General features: G+C 42.1%; 1 protein-coding gene across 2 annotated transcripts in view; it reads left to right on the top strand.

Moving 5' to 3' along the window:
• The first annotated feature begins 2,510 nt into the window (after positions 1-2,510).
• The window catches only part of LOC139767211 (zinc metalloproteinase nas-14-like), a 34,822-nt gene continuing 23,481 nt past the window's right edge, over positions 2,511-13,851 (top strand). Inside the window, exons 1-2 of one of the 2 annotated variants that reach the window (XM_071696335.1) lie at positions 2,511-2,744; positions 12,832-12,877. In XM_071696335.1, coding sequence (XP_071552436.1) covers positions 12,832-12,877 — 46 coding nt within the window. In that variant the 5' untranslated portion in view covers positions 2,511-2,744. Of the gene's footprint in view, positions 2,745-11,435; positions 11,826-12,831; positions 12,878-13,851 lie in introns of those variants that run through there. The other variant, XM_071696334.1, reaches the window with a different exon arrangement.

Here is a 13,851-nt window from a genome sequence, read left to right as displayed (position 1 = left end):
ATTTATATATATAGGTAGGTTTGCAGCAGGGGTGTGTGATGTCTCCATGGTTGTTTAATTTGTTTATGGATGGGGTTGTTAGGGAGGTGAATGCAAGAGTTTTGGAAAGAGGGGCAAGTATGAAGTCTGTTGGAGATGAGAGAGCTTGGGAAGTGAGTCAGTTGTTGTTCGCTGATGATACAGCGCTGGTGGCTGATTCATGTGAGAAACTGCAGAAACTGGTGACTGAGTTTGGTAAAGTGTGTGAAAGAAGAAAGTTAAGAGTAAATGTGAATAAGAGCAAGGTTATTAGGTACAGTAGGGTTGAGGGTCAAGTCAATTGGGAGGTGAGTTTGAATGGAGAAAAACTGGAGGAAGTGAAGTGTTTTAGATATCTGGGAGTGGATCTGGCAGCGGATGGAACCATGGAAGCGGAAGTGGATCATAGGGTGGGGGAGGGGGTGAAAATTCTGGGAGCCTTGAAGAATGTGTGGAAGTCAAGAACATTATCTCGGAAAGCAAAAATGGGTATGTTTGAAGGAATAGTGTTTCCAACAATGTTGTATGGTTGCGAGGCGTGGGCTATGGATAGAGTTGTGCGCAGGAGGATGGATGTGCTGGAAATGAGGTGTTTGAGGACAATGTGTGGTGTGAGGTGGTTTGATCGAGTGAGTAACGTAAGGGTAAGAGAGATGTGTGGAAATAAAAAGAGCGTGGTTGAGAGAGCAGAAGAGGGTGTTTTGAAGTGGTTTGGGCACATGGAGAGAATGAGTGAGGAAAGATTGACCAAGAGGATATATGTGTCGGAGGTGGAGGGAACGAGGAGAAGAGGGAGACCAAATTGGAGGTGGAAAGATGGAGTGAAAAAGATTTTGTGTGATCGGGGCCTGAACATGCAGGAGGGTGAAAGGAGGGCAAGGAATAGAGTGAATTGGAGCGATGTGGTATACCGGGGTTGACGTGCTGTCAGTGGATTGAATCAAGGCATGTGAAGCGTCTGGGGTAAACCATGGAAAGCTGTGTAGGTATGTATATTTGCGTGTGTGGACGTATGTATATACATGTGTATGGGGGGGGTTGGGCCATTTCTTTCGTCTGTTACCTTGCGCTACCTCGCAAACGCGGGAGACCTACAAAGTATAATAAAAAAAAATAATATATATATATATATATATATATATATATATATATATATATATATATATATATATATATATATGGTTCTAAAAAGAGTGTGTTTGAGAGAGGTGGAGGGAATGAGAAGTGGAAGACCAAATTGGAGGTGGAAGGATGGAGTGAAAGAGATTTTGAGCGACCGGAGCCTGAACATACAGGAGGGTGAAAGGCGTGCAAGGAATAGAGTGAATTGGAACGATGTGGTATACCGGGGTCGACGTGCTGTCAATGGATTGAACCAAGGCATGTGAAGCGTCTGGGGTAAACCATGGAAAGTTCTGTGGGGCCTGGATGTGGAAAGGGAGCGGAGCTGTGGTTTCGGTGCATTACTCATGACAGTTAGAGACTGTGTGAACGAATGTGGCCTTTTGTCTTTTCCTAGCGCTACCTCGTGGAGGGAGGGGAGGATGCTATTTCATGTGTGGCGGGATCCATGTATACATTGAAATGTATAGGTATGTTTATGTGCGTGTGTGGCCGTGTATGTATATACATGTGTATGTGGGTGGGTTGGGCCATGTTTACGTCTGTTTCCTAGGATGCACTAACGCGGAAGACAGCGACAAAGTATAGTAAATGAGAGAGAGAGAGAGAGAGAGAGAGAGAGAGACATGGTTATATACGTATATGCATTCTTTCTCCATTTCAACTATATGTATGTTATCAAAACGACAAAAAGGGTTAGAATATGATTTTGTCGTCTCAACAACTATGTTACGAAGACTAATGGAATGCTCAGAGATTTTAAAATCTGGACTCTGAGTAATTAAGAGGATATGCTAAATTATGTTTTTAGATGCTTTGTTTTTCAGTAAATTATGCCGTCTGATTTTTTTTTTTCTTTTCTCGATTCTTTGGACAAGGAAAACAAATTACGGACCAAATGGATAGAGATTTGAACATGAAGTTTCAACAGCTTCATGAAGCAACAGTGAAATAGTTTACTATTTTATCTAATTCATTTCTCCACTTATCGACTTCTTTAAGAGATACAGTTGTTGCCGTTATCGAGATTCTTGCCATTATCTATTCTGATATGCGAAAGAATGATTCTTAAAGAATTTAAAATTCTTACTAAGTTCACCGAACGTTTAATTTCGATAGCATTTCGAGACAAATGAAACAGCTTAAATTCTCTTTTATGAAATCCTGTCTCATTATTTACCATGTATTCATTATCCCTATCTCAGTATCATTTAGGAAAGTGTTATGATTATCTTTGTTTTTAGATGATAATAAAACCCTAAAACTAATATTATGAAGATTTAAACAGGAAGAAGAAACCTTTTGCGCATGGCCAGCTTTTGAGTCGAACGACGAATGAACGAACCACTGGATGAACCCATCGAAGAGTATGAACCACTTGAGTAAAGATGGCTGGTTAGTGCACGCCCCAGTTGGTTTAACCAACAATATCGTTTCATCTGAAAGCAATAGTGATTGTGAACGGCCTTGTGGATTACTTTTGAGATCATACTTTAGTGAAGTAGACTGTGCAGTGCCCTATATGTTCTTCAGAAAGCAATGTGGATGATGGTACAGATCTTATTGTGACAGCTCGCCAATGTTACTCCAGATGTGGACAAAAGGTAAACAACATTTCTGATTTCTTTTTTCTAAAATTTTCCGAATCTTTGAAGGGGGTCATGATAGGTAGAGTCCTCTGATTGAATGTTAGCTATGATTAATTTGGCTAAGCCCACAGTTTCCACAATAGCTAACTCAAAGCCCCTCACTAGTTGCCTTTTTTTTTTGTTTGTTTTGATTATGGAAATTATTCAACCCATCAAAGCAAAAGACAAGCTGTTGCATTTATCAAGATTCCGACGTTTCTTAGATCGAAAGTTCGTAGAAAATAAATTCATTTTTCTTTAACAATAACGATACCTGCTGGACTTTAGATTATTTAACAGGAAAAATAATAAGTCCTCTTTATCAGAAAAGATAATTTATAGGAATCATGATGAATGCAATATTTCCCCAATCAGTTGGTTAGTCCACAAACAAGAGGAGAGCAAAGATTGATACAAAATATAAATTCAATAAAACTGTTTAGATCAGCAGTTAGGAAACATCTAATTGACGAGTAAAGAATCTCTGAACTAGATGATTATGTATATTACTAGACATGTAATATTATACATGGTGTTTTTTTAAAACTTTTTCACTTTTAAAGGGGTATAGTTACTAGCAATGTGCACATGTGTCTTGTATGGGGTACGATGGCTCCTTTGTTGACTGCTTTAACTTGCTACAATACAAGGACCTTACTGGAAATAAGTTTGTAAAACTTTATAATAGGTTATCCCTGTGGAAAACTACTATGTACCTTATTGTGGTGTATTGCACGTATGTACACGTGTCATCATGCACTAGGGTCACTGAATATAGTTAGTCAATCAATCAATCAATCAGGTTATGAATTATAGATACTTTTACACAAATTATTCTACAAGTTTACCATTAATTCCAGTGACGTTCCCATTACAAAACACTTCCTTTACAACTGAAAGCTTTCCGTCATCTTATACAGGGGCGGTAGCCGCCACCTTATCTCTCCTTAAAGTGGAGTGGGAACAGGATGACCAAGATCATCATCCCTGTGACGCAAATAGGTCTCTTAAATACGCTAATGACGTCAGGTCCAACCCCTCACGCCATCACCCAAACGCTGACGTAAAACGGTACTTAAATTGTCGGGACGACTGATATGTTGCCGGGCGGTACAACTCGAACCATGAAATTCGTAGAAATCAAATAAGGTGGTACTTTTTATGGCTGGCATCTTTAACGATAATAGTACTAGTAACGAACATTACTTCCAAATAACGAACATCACTTGAAGGTAGAGATTATTTTGCATACTTTTTTTTAGGCTGAAACTAGTTGACATAAAGAATATCAAAAAGGGCATCATAGAAACGACGGCAAAATAATTGCATCCTTACGACACTGTTGTAAGTCGAAATGATTGTGTCTGATCGTATTTTAGAGCCGTAACATGCATGAAAAACCGCTAGAAAGTCAATGTAGGAGCAAATGTGCCTTTAATCTCGACCAGTGTTATAAGACAACCGGGAATAGGAATATAGATGATTATCTCGCTCATCCGCTCTACACTTGAATGTGAGCAGTTTCTTAAAAGTGGTGAAGGTCAGCAGCATTGACGTTGGTGGGGGCCATTAAACTATGACCTCCACACTCCTGGCCGGCCAGACATGTCATCCAGGAATGCGTAGGCCTGCCAGTAGGCTTTCGTGTAGATATATGGGAAAATGATCAGCTGATGATATAGATTACGCCATGGGGGATCCACAAACTAGCTAAGCTCCTTTCCAATGAACGTAATGTGCCGAAAGGTCTGTAGGAGACCATTAATGACCTAGGAAACTGATAATATCTGGTGAAATACATTCATATTGACACAGTCCGTTCCACGACGGAGGGATTGTGAGGATGGGAGTCTATCAGGGTGAAGCTTCGTTCGGTTCCGCTTCCCGAGTAAAGTTAAAAAAAAAAAAAAAGATAAAGTATGAATATGGAAGAAATTCATGATAGCGGACTAATTATGTGCAGTAGAAGTGATGTAGACTGATGATGTATCATTTGGGATGCTAATATTTTATACGACGGTTTCGAGTGATAGGTGTAAGGCTATGAAGATCAAGGGAAAACGTGGGATTATTCGAGTAAGTGAATTACTTGTGAAAATCAAAAGAACTTATATAAAAAAAAACTCAACTAGCCTTCCTAGCAGCTGGAATCAATAGTAAAAAAACATACTAACAGTGATGTGGTCTGTTGCTCTAAGGTTATACGGTATTATAATAAACGGTCGTCGTTCGGTGTCATCTGTTTACGCTTGGGGTCAGTACGCGCATTGCAGAATTATGGTTATTTGGCATATCTAATGTAGAGTGTTAAAAGAAATCATGATAAAGATAGGGATGCTAAGTGGAGGCGAGTTTTTCACATAGTGTGTTGATTTGCACAAAGTGTTTCACTTACGTTCATTAATCTAATATTATTCCCCGATCTGTTTAATATCGTAGGTTAAGATATAATCATCCAAATCATGCATCACTGCTTTAGATAAGGGCAAGGAATCCAGGGATAAGAATTTATTTTGGAGCAATAAGTTTTGTAGCGAGCGTTCTGGTTGGGTTATCGAAGTAGTATAAGATTATGATTGATTTGATTTGTGCTGGTGTACCCGGCAAATGAGGGGCACGGAAACACATTAAACGATAACTACAGTAATTTATTGGTTAGGCTACATAAGGGAAGGTAACAGAAGGCAATGAACTACTATAAGTGCAGGATTATAGTGGGAAAGGATTGGTCAGTTGTGGCAAGTCGAGGAATACGAGACAGGCTTGGCAGGGGTCGTATTGATGCCAGACGAAGCAGGAGCACGCGGGACAAGTGCGTGTGGCTGCCGAGTCGATGTGCTGCTCCTGTAGGTGGTGGGTGTAACACGGTGTTGCGGCTCCTGGAGTAGTGTGGCGGGTGCTGGTTTGTGCTTGGGTTGCAGGAATGCCGCGTGCGAGGAAGCCATAGGTCCCTTGTTGTTTACAGCTGTTGCTCGGGATAGGCGGTGGCTATGTCCCACGTGAGTCCTGCCGAAGGTGGACGTCGGAGATGAGGTACCGCAGTGAAACCTGCCTGGAAGAGAATCGTCAGGGGTCATGTTGGGACATCTACTGACGGAGGAGTAGTGGCGGTAACACTTGTTGTCTAGGTGGTGAGTCAACTGCCTGACTGTGTTTGTTTGTTTTTAAGATCGTCAGACCTCTGCTAGGTTCGACACGGGCCTTTGCTTGTGCCGGCCCGTTCCTTGGTTTTTATGCATGGTATGTTGGTGTCGTGTGTGTGTTCATGTCCTCTGAAATGTAGGCAACCAACTGTGGAGATGGTGCTGGGCGCGCTATTTTCACCTGGTAGGTGGGTATTGAGCTATGGTGCGGAGCAGGTGTTCCATTTGGTTCTTCTGGGTCTTGTGTAAAGTAGCGAGGCCGCAGGTAGTACGTGGTCTTCCTCATTGAAATGAGGGACTCTAGCTAGCGCGGAGACTTTGTTTCACTTCGCAGTCCAGCATGTAGTTTCAGTGGGTGCGTTGACGGCTTCTGATAGCAGACACAGTCTCAGATGACACCGTCAATTTCTTGCCAGCTACATTGGTACCCCAGTCGTAGACGTTGTAGATTGACTAGAGTTTTCCTTCTCATGCCTCTATCGTTATATGGTGGCTCCAATAACGTGGCCACCATGTACCACTTTACTGACAGGGATCCGGCATTGTAGGCGTCCTGGAGATTTCCCTTGGTCCGGAGACTTACTGCTTTCTGTAGCTAGTGTTTTGACTTGTTGCAGGTTCACTGGAACATGCACCTGCATATTGCTAAAGCGTGTAGCTGCTTTAGCTGCCTCGTTCCCCTTGATCTCCACGCGGCTGGGGATCCAGTGCATGATGACGGGGCGTCATTGCCGCTGTAGCTCTTGAGGTTGAGCGAGGATCGAGGTGACAAGCTTCATGTCTTTTGGGAGGCTGTGTTGCAACTCTTGCACTGATGACTTTGAGTCCGTGTGTATTATCTCGGGCTTCGAGTGCGTGTTGGCTGCGTGTTCCATGGCTTTGGAGATGGCTACCAGCTCCGTGTCAGGACCGTCTGTAATATGGAGCAGCCATCAGACAGCCTCCAGAGGCGAGTATGACCTTGGATGTGGAAGGCCGCCCCCGATCTTCCCTCATCTGTCTGGTCCACCGAATCGTCTGTGAAGTATGTACGGAGCTTCAGCAGGTGCCTCCGTGGCCATAGCTGTCAAAGCCAGTCTGCACAGGTCTTCCTGCTGGAGGTTGGACTTCTTGTCTTCCAATGCTGTGACTGCGAAGGTGGCTGGCTGGTCGGGGGTCCCATAGAGATGGTAAACTGTACCGATGGTGTGGTGTATCCTCCGTCTCCAGTATAGATGCCGCCGCTTGAAAGGCTTGGATGGCATTGGCCGCCTCGTGCGTTCAGGAGGTTCCTCGCACTCTGTGGTCTAAGTGGAGGGCGGCCCGGACTTTGGCCTTCGTGGTTGAGGGCTTGTCTGACCTGCAGTTCTTAGCCAGAGTCGCCGCTGTCGTCTGCTTGACTCTTGCTGCTAGGGGTGGCAGCCCAGACTCCATCTTGCAGATCCTGGTCCACACGGGAGCTCCCAGCATGAGTGCATCATTTTGGATGACCTCCATGTTAATCACCTGGTCATCCTTCTGGCACAGTGGTCTACCAGCGATCTGATGGCGGCGGTGTGGTAGGTCCTGAGCACCTCCATGTTAGCCCCAGCCTCTGTTTTTTCTTCTTTGTCGGAGATATTGAAGCTGCGTTCTGAGGCTTTGGTCAAACCTTACTCCAGGACGTTGGTGGGTGTCGACCCAGGTCACCGATGTTACCTGCATGGCGAGCATCCTGTCTGGCCTCGTGGAGCAGAGGGCCATCGCCCTAGTTTTGCGAGGGTTGATCGTGAGGCCCAGTCTGTTGCACTGTGCTTGAGTCCGTGTTGGGCGTCGGCGAATCTCATGCGCCCTCGCACTATCAGTTGGAGATCATTAGCGTAGAAGAGGCACTTATTCGTAAGCCTGAAGGGGAGCTTCACTATAGTTCTCCGTCAGGACGTTGAATAGCGTTGGGCTGAGGATGTCTCCTTGTGGGGTGCCATTTTCAAGGGGCTTGTATGACGAGGCGACTCCTTGGAATCGTACTCGTTCTTGACGGTGCGTTAGGTAGCCCTGGATCCAGCCGATGAGACTCACTTGGCCTCCCTTCTCTGATAGTCTATAATATCGCCAGCGGACTGGCAAGCTCGAAGGTTTTTTTTCCAAGTTCAGGAAGACCACTATAGCTGGTTTGCTGTCGATGGTGCTCAGTATCTGCGGTATGTTGTTTGCTTCTTAGGATGTTACTCGGGTATTTCAGAGGCGGCGAGGTCAGGTCTTTGAGGGGTTGCTATTCCCATTGGAAATTAGAGACGTCGAAGCCGAATATCGCAAGTTCTGACCTCCGTGCTGGTGGGCTGAGAGTGGCTCTTAAGGAGAGGGTCAGGTTATCTATAATTAGAGCGGCAGCTTCTGATCTGGTACCGCCGAAGCTCGAGTGTGGCCACATGTCAAGGATTAATACTGCAGGTGCAGCCGTAGGTTAGGCCACCATACACGATTCTCCGGGGATTATTCGGTCAGGGTGAGGTCACACGCTGTCACCTAACACCCACCCAACCAAGGCGTCGTTAAAGTAAAACACTTATGGGGTGTCAGTAGGATCGCTACAGTTTTGAAATGTTTCTCTCTTTTTATGTATTGCATTTTATGCTCGTATAACACCATAGACTGTTGTTTTATATATAAAAAAAACAATAGATTCATTTCTTTCCAAACCCTGTGTCATCTCTTCAAACTATCAACGACAGATACAGATGAATCAAAGAGAGCCTCATTAACAAATTACTCACACGTCCTACATCCATTTTTGATTATTTCTGTACCCCAGAGTCACGGTAGCTCTTCTGGCTATGAAGCCGTCGTGTGTGTGTGTGTGTTGGGGGGGATAGCAATATCTTCTCTAGCAAAGTCAGTGGAGCATCCTGGCGTCACCCATCACCACATGATGAGTAATACAAACCCATGATAGCGTATGTCGTGTCACACGTAGGCCCAGTGCTATCTACCGATCATGGCAGAGACGGAACCACTTTGAACGAGCGAGATTTGACGTAGGCTGTACTGAGAATGTAAACAAGATTCGCTGCGTGTAAGCGGTCGTTTAGCCACAAAGTAGCAGGCGGTTGAGGGTCGAGACACATTAGCAGATTTAGATAGTGGTGATGAGACCAAATTTTCTTTTCCACGAAATGGAATTCCGAATTGATTATGATTATGGAGAAATGTGATATATATATATATATATATATATATATATATATATATATATATATATATATATATATATATATATATATATATATACATTTTTTTTTTAATCACTTTGGTATAACTGTAAAAAAGAACGATGTTATATGGTTATGGGAGAGCGAGTGTGTGTAGGAAAGACATCACGCAGGGCACAGGAATAGGATATTCATGGATGAGAGAGCATGGTAATCATGGAAGGTACAGCATACAGCATGCATAAGGTACAGGAGTATGGCAAACATGGGGTCACAGGAGTATAGCAACCAAGGGAGGGGGGGGGTACGGAAGTATGGTAATCATGGGGTACAAGAATATGGTATTCATGGGGGGTTACAGGAGTACAGTAGCCATGGGGGTACAACACTAATGCTATCAAAACAGACCAATATTTGAGGTACAGTGAATCACGGTGTCGAGGTCTGAGTCAACAAGATACCTCATAAATGAGTCACTGATGAGGCCAAATAACTTGTTATTATTGTTTATTGTTTACATGGCCATTGACCTATACAGTGACTCAAACATCGTCTTTCGTAATATGTTTGGGTTTCTGTTTATATATGTGGGATCATTGCTTCGCCCTCGTCATCTCCTCTATCATTGGTCTAGTATTTAGTGTAGTTTCATGGCTATCAAATGATTACATTTTCTTTAATCACATGTACGAATTATTCATCGGTAATGAATTGAAAGAATCGGTAACAATTGCTTCAAGCAAAAACTTCACAACAGACCTAATGGGAAACTCTCGTCGTAGGTAGGTAGGTTGGTAGGTAGGTAGGTAGTTAGGTAGGTTAGTTGCTAGGTAGGTAGGTAGGTTGGTAAGTAGGTAGGTAAATAGGTAGATAAGTAGGTAGGTAGGTTGTTTGGTTGGTAAGTAGGTAGGTTTGGTAGGTAGGTAGGTAAATAAGTAGGTTGTTCGGTAGGCAGGTAGGTAAGTAGGTAGGTTGTTTGGTAGGTACCTGTCCACTCACCTCCCACATGCCTGGAATTCCTCGCCTCTCCTTGCACGTATAACTTGTTCATCTTCAGCTTTCCAGAAACATCTGTTATCAAAGTTGTTATATAAAACGCATATCATTAATACCAAGTCGGTGTTTCTGTACAACTTTTGGATGCATATTACAATGATGGAAGAAAAGCTTGAGTGGTTTTAAGGCATATAATCAAGAAATTAAAGCAGATGTTCAAAGAATTAATATATTTTACCCAAGAGATTAAACCAATCAGGGTTAATGCCATTAATACCCACTATTATCCACTTTCCTATCCAAAACCCCCATACAACTATTCCATCTGTAATGCGTCTGTAATTCCACAATTCAACACACTAACTACACTTCGTATCATCGCTAAATCTGATCTGTATTGGAAAACCCCCCACACTACACAAATAGGTAAATCTGCCTCTAGGAAATTAGGGGTTCTGTTCAGATGCAAAGAGTTCAGTCCCTTTGACTCACTGCGACTTGTATGGAGTACTGCTCTCACATCTGGGTTGAGTATGAGGTAAACCGATTCCTCAACTCTCCCTTTCTGAACTTAATATTTTTTCCCACATGTCCAATGTCGCATTGTTGGTTATCTTCTCCCTTCTGCAAATATCAGTGACTCCCCCCCCCCCCCCCGATAACTGATTATTTGCGTGCCACCACCATTTAGCTAGACCACGTAATACTCGCCAAGCATCTGCGTTAGATGGTTACTGTGTGGATGGGCTTTTATGTCTGTTTCTTCCCCTACACCGCTAAGCTTTGGAACTCTTTACTTCCTTATGTTCTTGTATGACTCTCTGATAATTGTAGATTTTCTTCTTTTTATCTTTTAGTCCTTTTTGTGTTTTACTTAAGGGCTGGTCTTGTTGAGGACTTTTGCCCGTGCCCTGATTCGTCATGGAAAAAAGAGTACTTATGGATTAAGGTATCGTACTCAGGGAATTTACATCATAGGCAAAGAATTCAGGCCACTGTACTCAGGAAATCCAACCATATACGCAAGGATTTACGCCATCGTACTCAAGGCATGAAGGTATCGTACTCGAGAGATGGGTATTGGTCGCACAGAGAACCGCAAGCTAACGTGAAGAATAAAGAAGATATACACAAAACTAAGAAAAGGAAGAATGAATTAATAGAAGGGGGAATCTTTTCACAATGGGCCTGAGAAACCATCTTGTTTGGACTGGCTGTCGGTGCCCTTGTCGAGTTATACAACTTGGGAGCTGTAGCGATTACGGCAGTCCTCTTATTTTAGATGTATAATCCCAGATAACACCCACTTTTACGGAAGGGTTGAGGCTCGGGTGACGTAAGCGGCACCATGTGAACCCAGGCAGCTCCTGGGACAGTGTTAGTTGTGGAAGCGATCACGCGGCGGTCACATCGAACCTGCTTTGTCCCTTGCCTTAAAAACCCGTCGCTATATCGAGTTCCATAGCTGCCCAGGCCTTCTCCCAACAGTGCTAACAATTATTGTTCAACCACTTCTCTAACTTCCGTCACTAACCTTCTGTTGTCGGCGTTAAGGCAAACTTTGTTCATTTCTCTGCCGACGGTGCTCCAATTAGCCCCCCATTAACATTGTCAGAATCCATTCCACAACCCAGCCCAATCCCAACCCATCACCTGTGACCAGGACATCCCTATTAGCTGCCACCACTATGACCAGTAGAGTCTTCAACATACTCTTGGTGCTGCTATCTGCTGTCTGTAGCCTCGTATGGGTAAGTTCACGAGGAAGGGTTCTCCTGCGTTCTTCAGCCAACCTGGGTGAAGACAGAGTCCACGTACTCGAAATGTCTCTCCCGTTGTGGCCGATGATTTTGGCAGATTCGTGGCTCTTCATCAGTTTCTTCCGTGACCCCAATTTGGCCTGCATATTTTTGACGAGGTTGACGAATGGTTTAATTCCCGCTGAAGAAAAAAAATCACACCACTAGTACCTTTGCTTCAAAAGCCACATGTAACATTTAAAAGAGTTGCTTATATATATATATATATATATATATATATATATATATATATATATATATATATATATATATATATATATATACTGAGATAAATGTAGCAAGTCTGTAAGAATTATCTAACCTCTAGAAATGACACAGGATTATTTTTTTATTTTTTTTATTGACGGATGTATAGTTGTTAGTTATATCAGTTATATTTACATGTAGATAGAAGATAAGTAATATGTCAAAAAACTGTTCCACGCTTAATATTTCAGTCGTATTTCGCATCTACTGTGTAGATCAACCAATGCTTAAGATCTTTAGCCCAATCTGATAAAGTCCATGGAAAGACATTGGTAAACGAATCTTTGAAAAGTAACATACAGACATATAAGTAATTTACAACTTGTTTTGTATTAACAACATGAACCTCTCTTACTTTTTGCTGGGTAAGGATGTATTTGGTTACGCAAAGGGGGAAAACTAATTTGTGATTATATTTTGAATATCTAAGTACAGGTCTAGGTAATCGTAAACCATTAACTACGTAAGATAACTTTGTATACATCTATCATGAACACATTAGAAAGCCAAAGTTAGCTCCAGGTAACAGATAATATCAAACCATTTATGGATGACTGATAAATGATGATCTCATTTCATAAACACGGACTGAATTATTATGCCTCATGGTTTATAGGCTGATAAGACGAGCAGATTAATTAAGAACCTGTAATAATAAGATATTAATGACTGACCTTTTCTGACCCAACAGATGGCTCCAGCCAGTCACGATTCCATCGCCTTCGATGAGCTGTCTAGTAAGTATAGAATTACACTTTTTCCTTCTGCCTCTAACTACCCTCTTAAGTTAGAACCCTATTTCTTCTTGTGTTAAAATATGAAAAGTTTTTATATCCTATTTGTACTAACTTCTTTCACGAATCCTATTATTATTCGATACAAGCTACGACAAACAATGGTATTAGATTTAGTTACTTTTAAGTACCTATATATATATATATATATATATATATATATATATATATATATATATATATATATATATTCTTACGATTCCCTACAATAGCGTTTCTTTGACACCATCAGACTAGCTTTCTCTTGTGGCCTCAAATAACATGATATTCAATGCACATGGTCGGTAGGACGGGATGTTTACTCTCGCTGAATCATGGGATGCTTATATTCTTTATAATCTCAAATGATCTTATCTTTAAACACAAACAGACATTAGAATAACCGAGGAATTCAGATATCTGATTTTTTTCTCTAGGCTATATACATCAACTTAGTTCTGTATGGAACAAACCTGATTAAGTTGTCCTTGCTTTTTTCCATTTTTGTAGATGTGTTTCAATGGCAGAATTGTTAAATGGAAGTGTTGAATTTGTTTATTCATTGCCAGCTTATGGTACAGATGTACTGCACAGACGATGCTTATCATAATGTTATCTAGTTTATACTTTTTTTTTTATGTAATTGTTATCAGTGACACATTCAGGAGAGAGAGGAAGTTGTCAATATGGCTCGCTTGTTCATTGTCCTTATCTGATTGGTCTCCTGCCTGCTTCACCTCGTGCCTCCATGGCAATGAAATCTATATTACTCACGGAAAAATTGTCTATACATATATATGTATATGAGAGAGAGAGAGAGAGAGAGAGAGAGAGAGAGAGAGAGAGAGAGAGAGAGAGAGAGAGAGAGGGGAGGTGTTACCGGTTTCCGCCCGCTCGAGGTTACACCGCGAGTAAAAAAAGTCACTTTAGCGAGGCTG

The sequence above is a fragment of the Panulirus ornatus genome, chromosome 59 (assembly GCF_036320965.1).
Source record: "Panulirus ornatus isolate Po-2019 chromosome 59, ASM3632096v1, whole genome shotgun sequence".
In the NCBI taxonomy this organism is placed as follows: Eukaryota; Metazoa; Arthropoda; class Malacostraca; order Decapoda; family Palinuridae; genus Panulirus; species Panulirus ornatus.
This window is presented reverse-complemented; position numbering and strand designations above follow the sequence as displayed.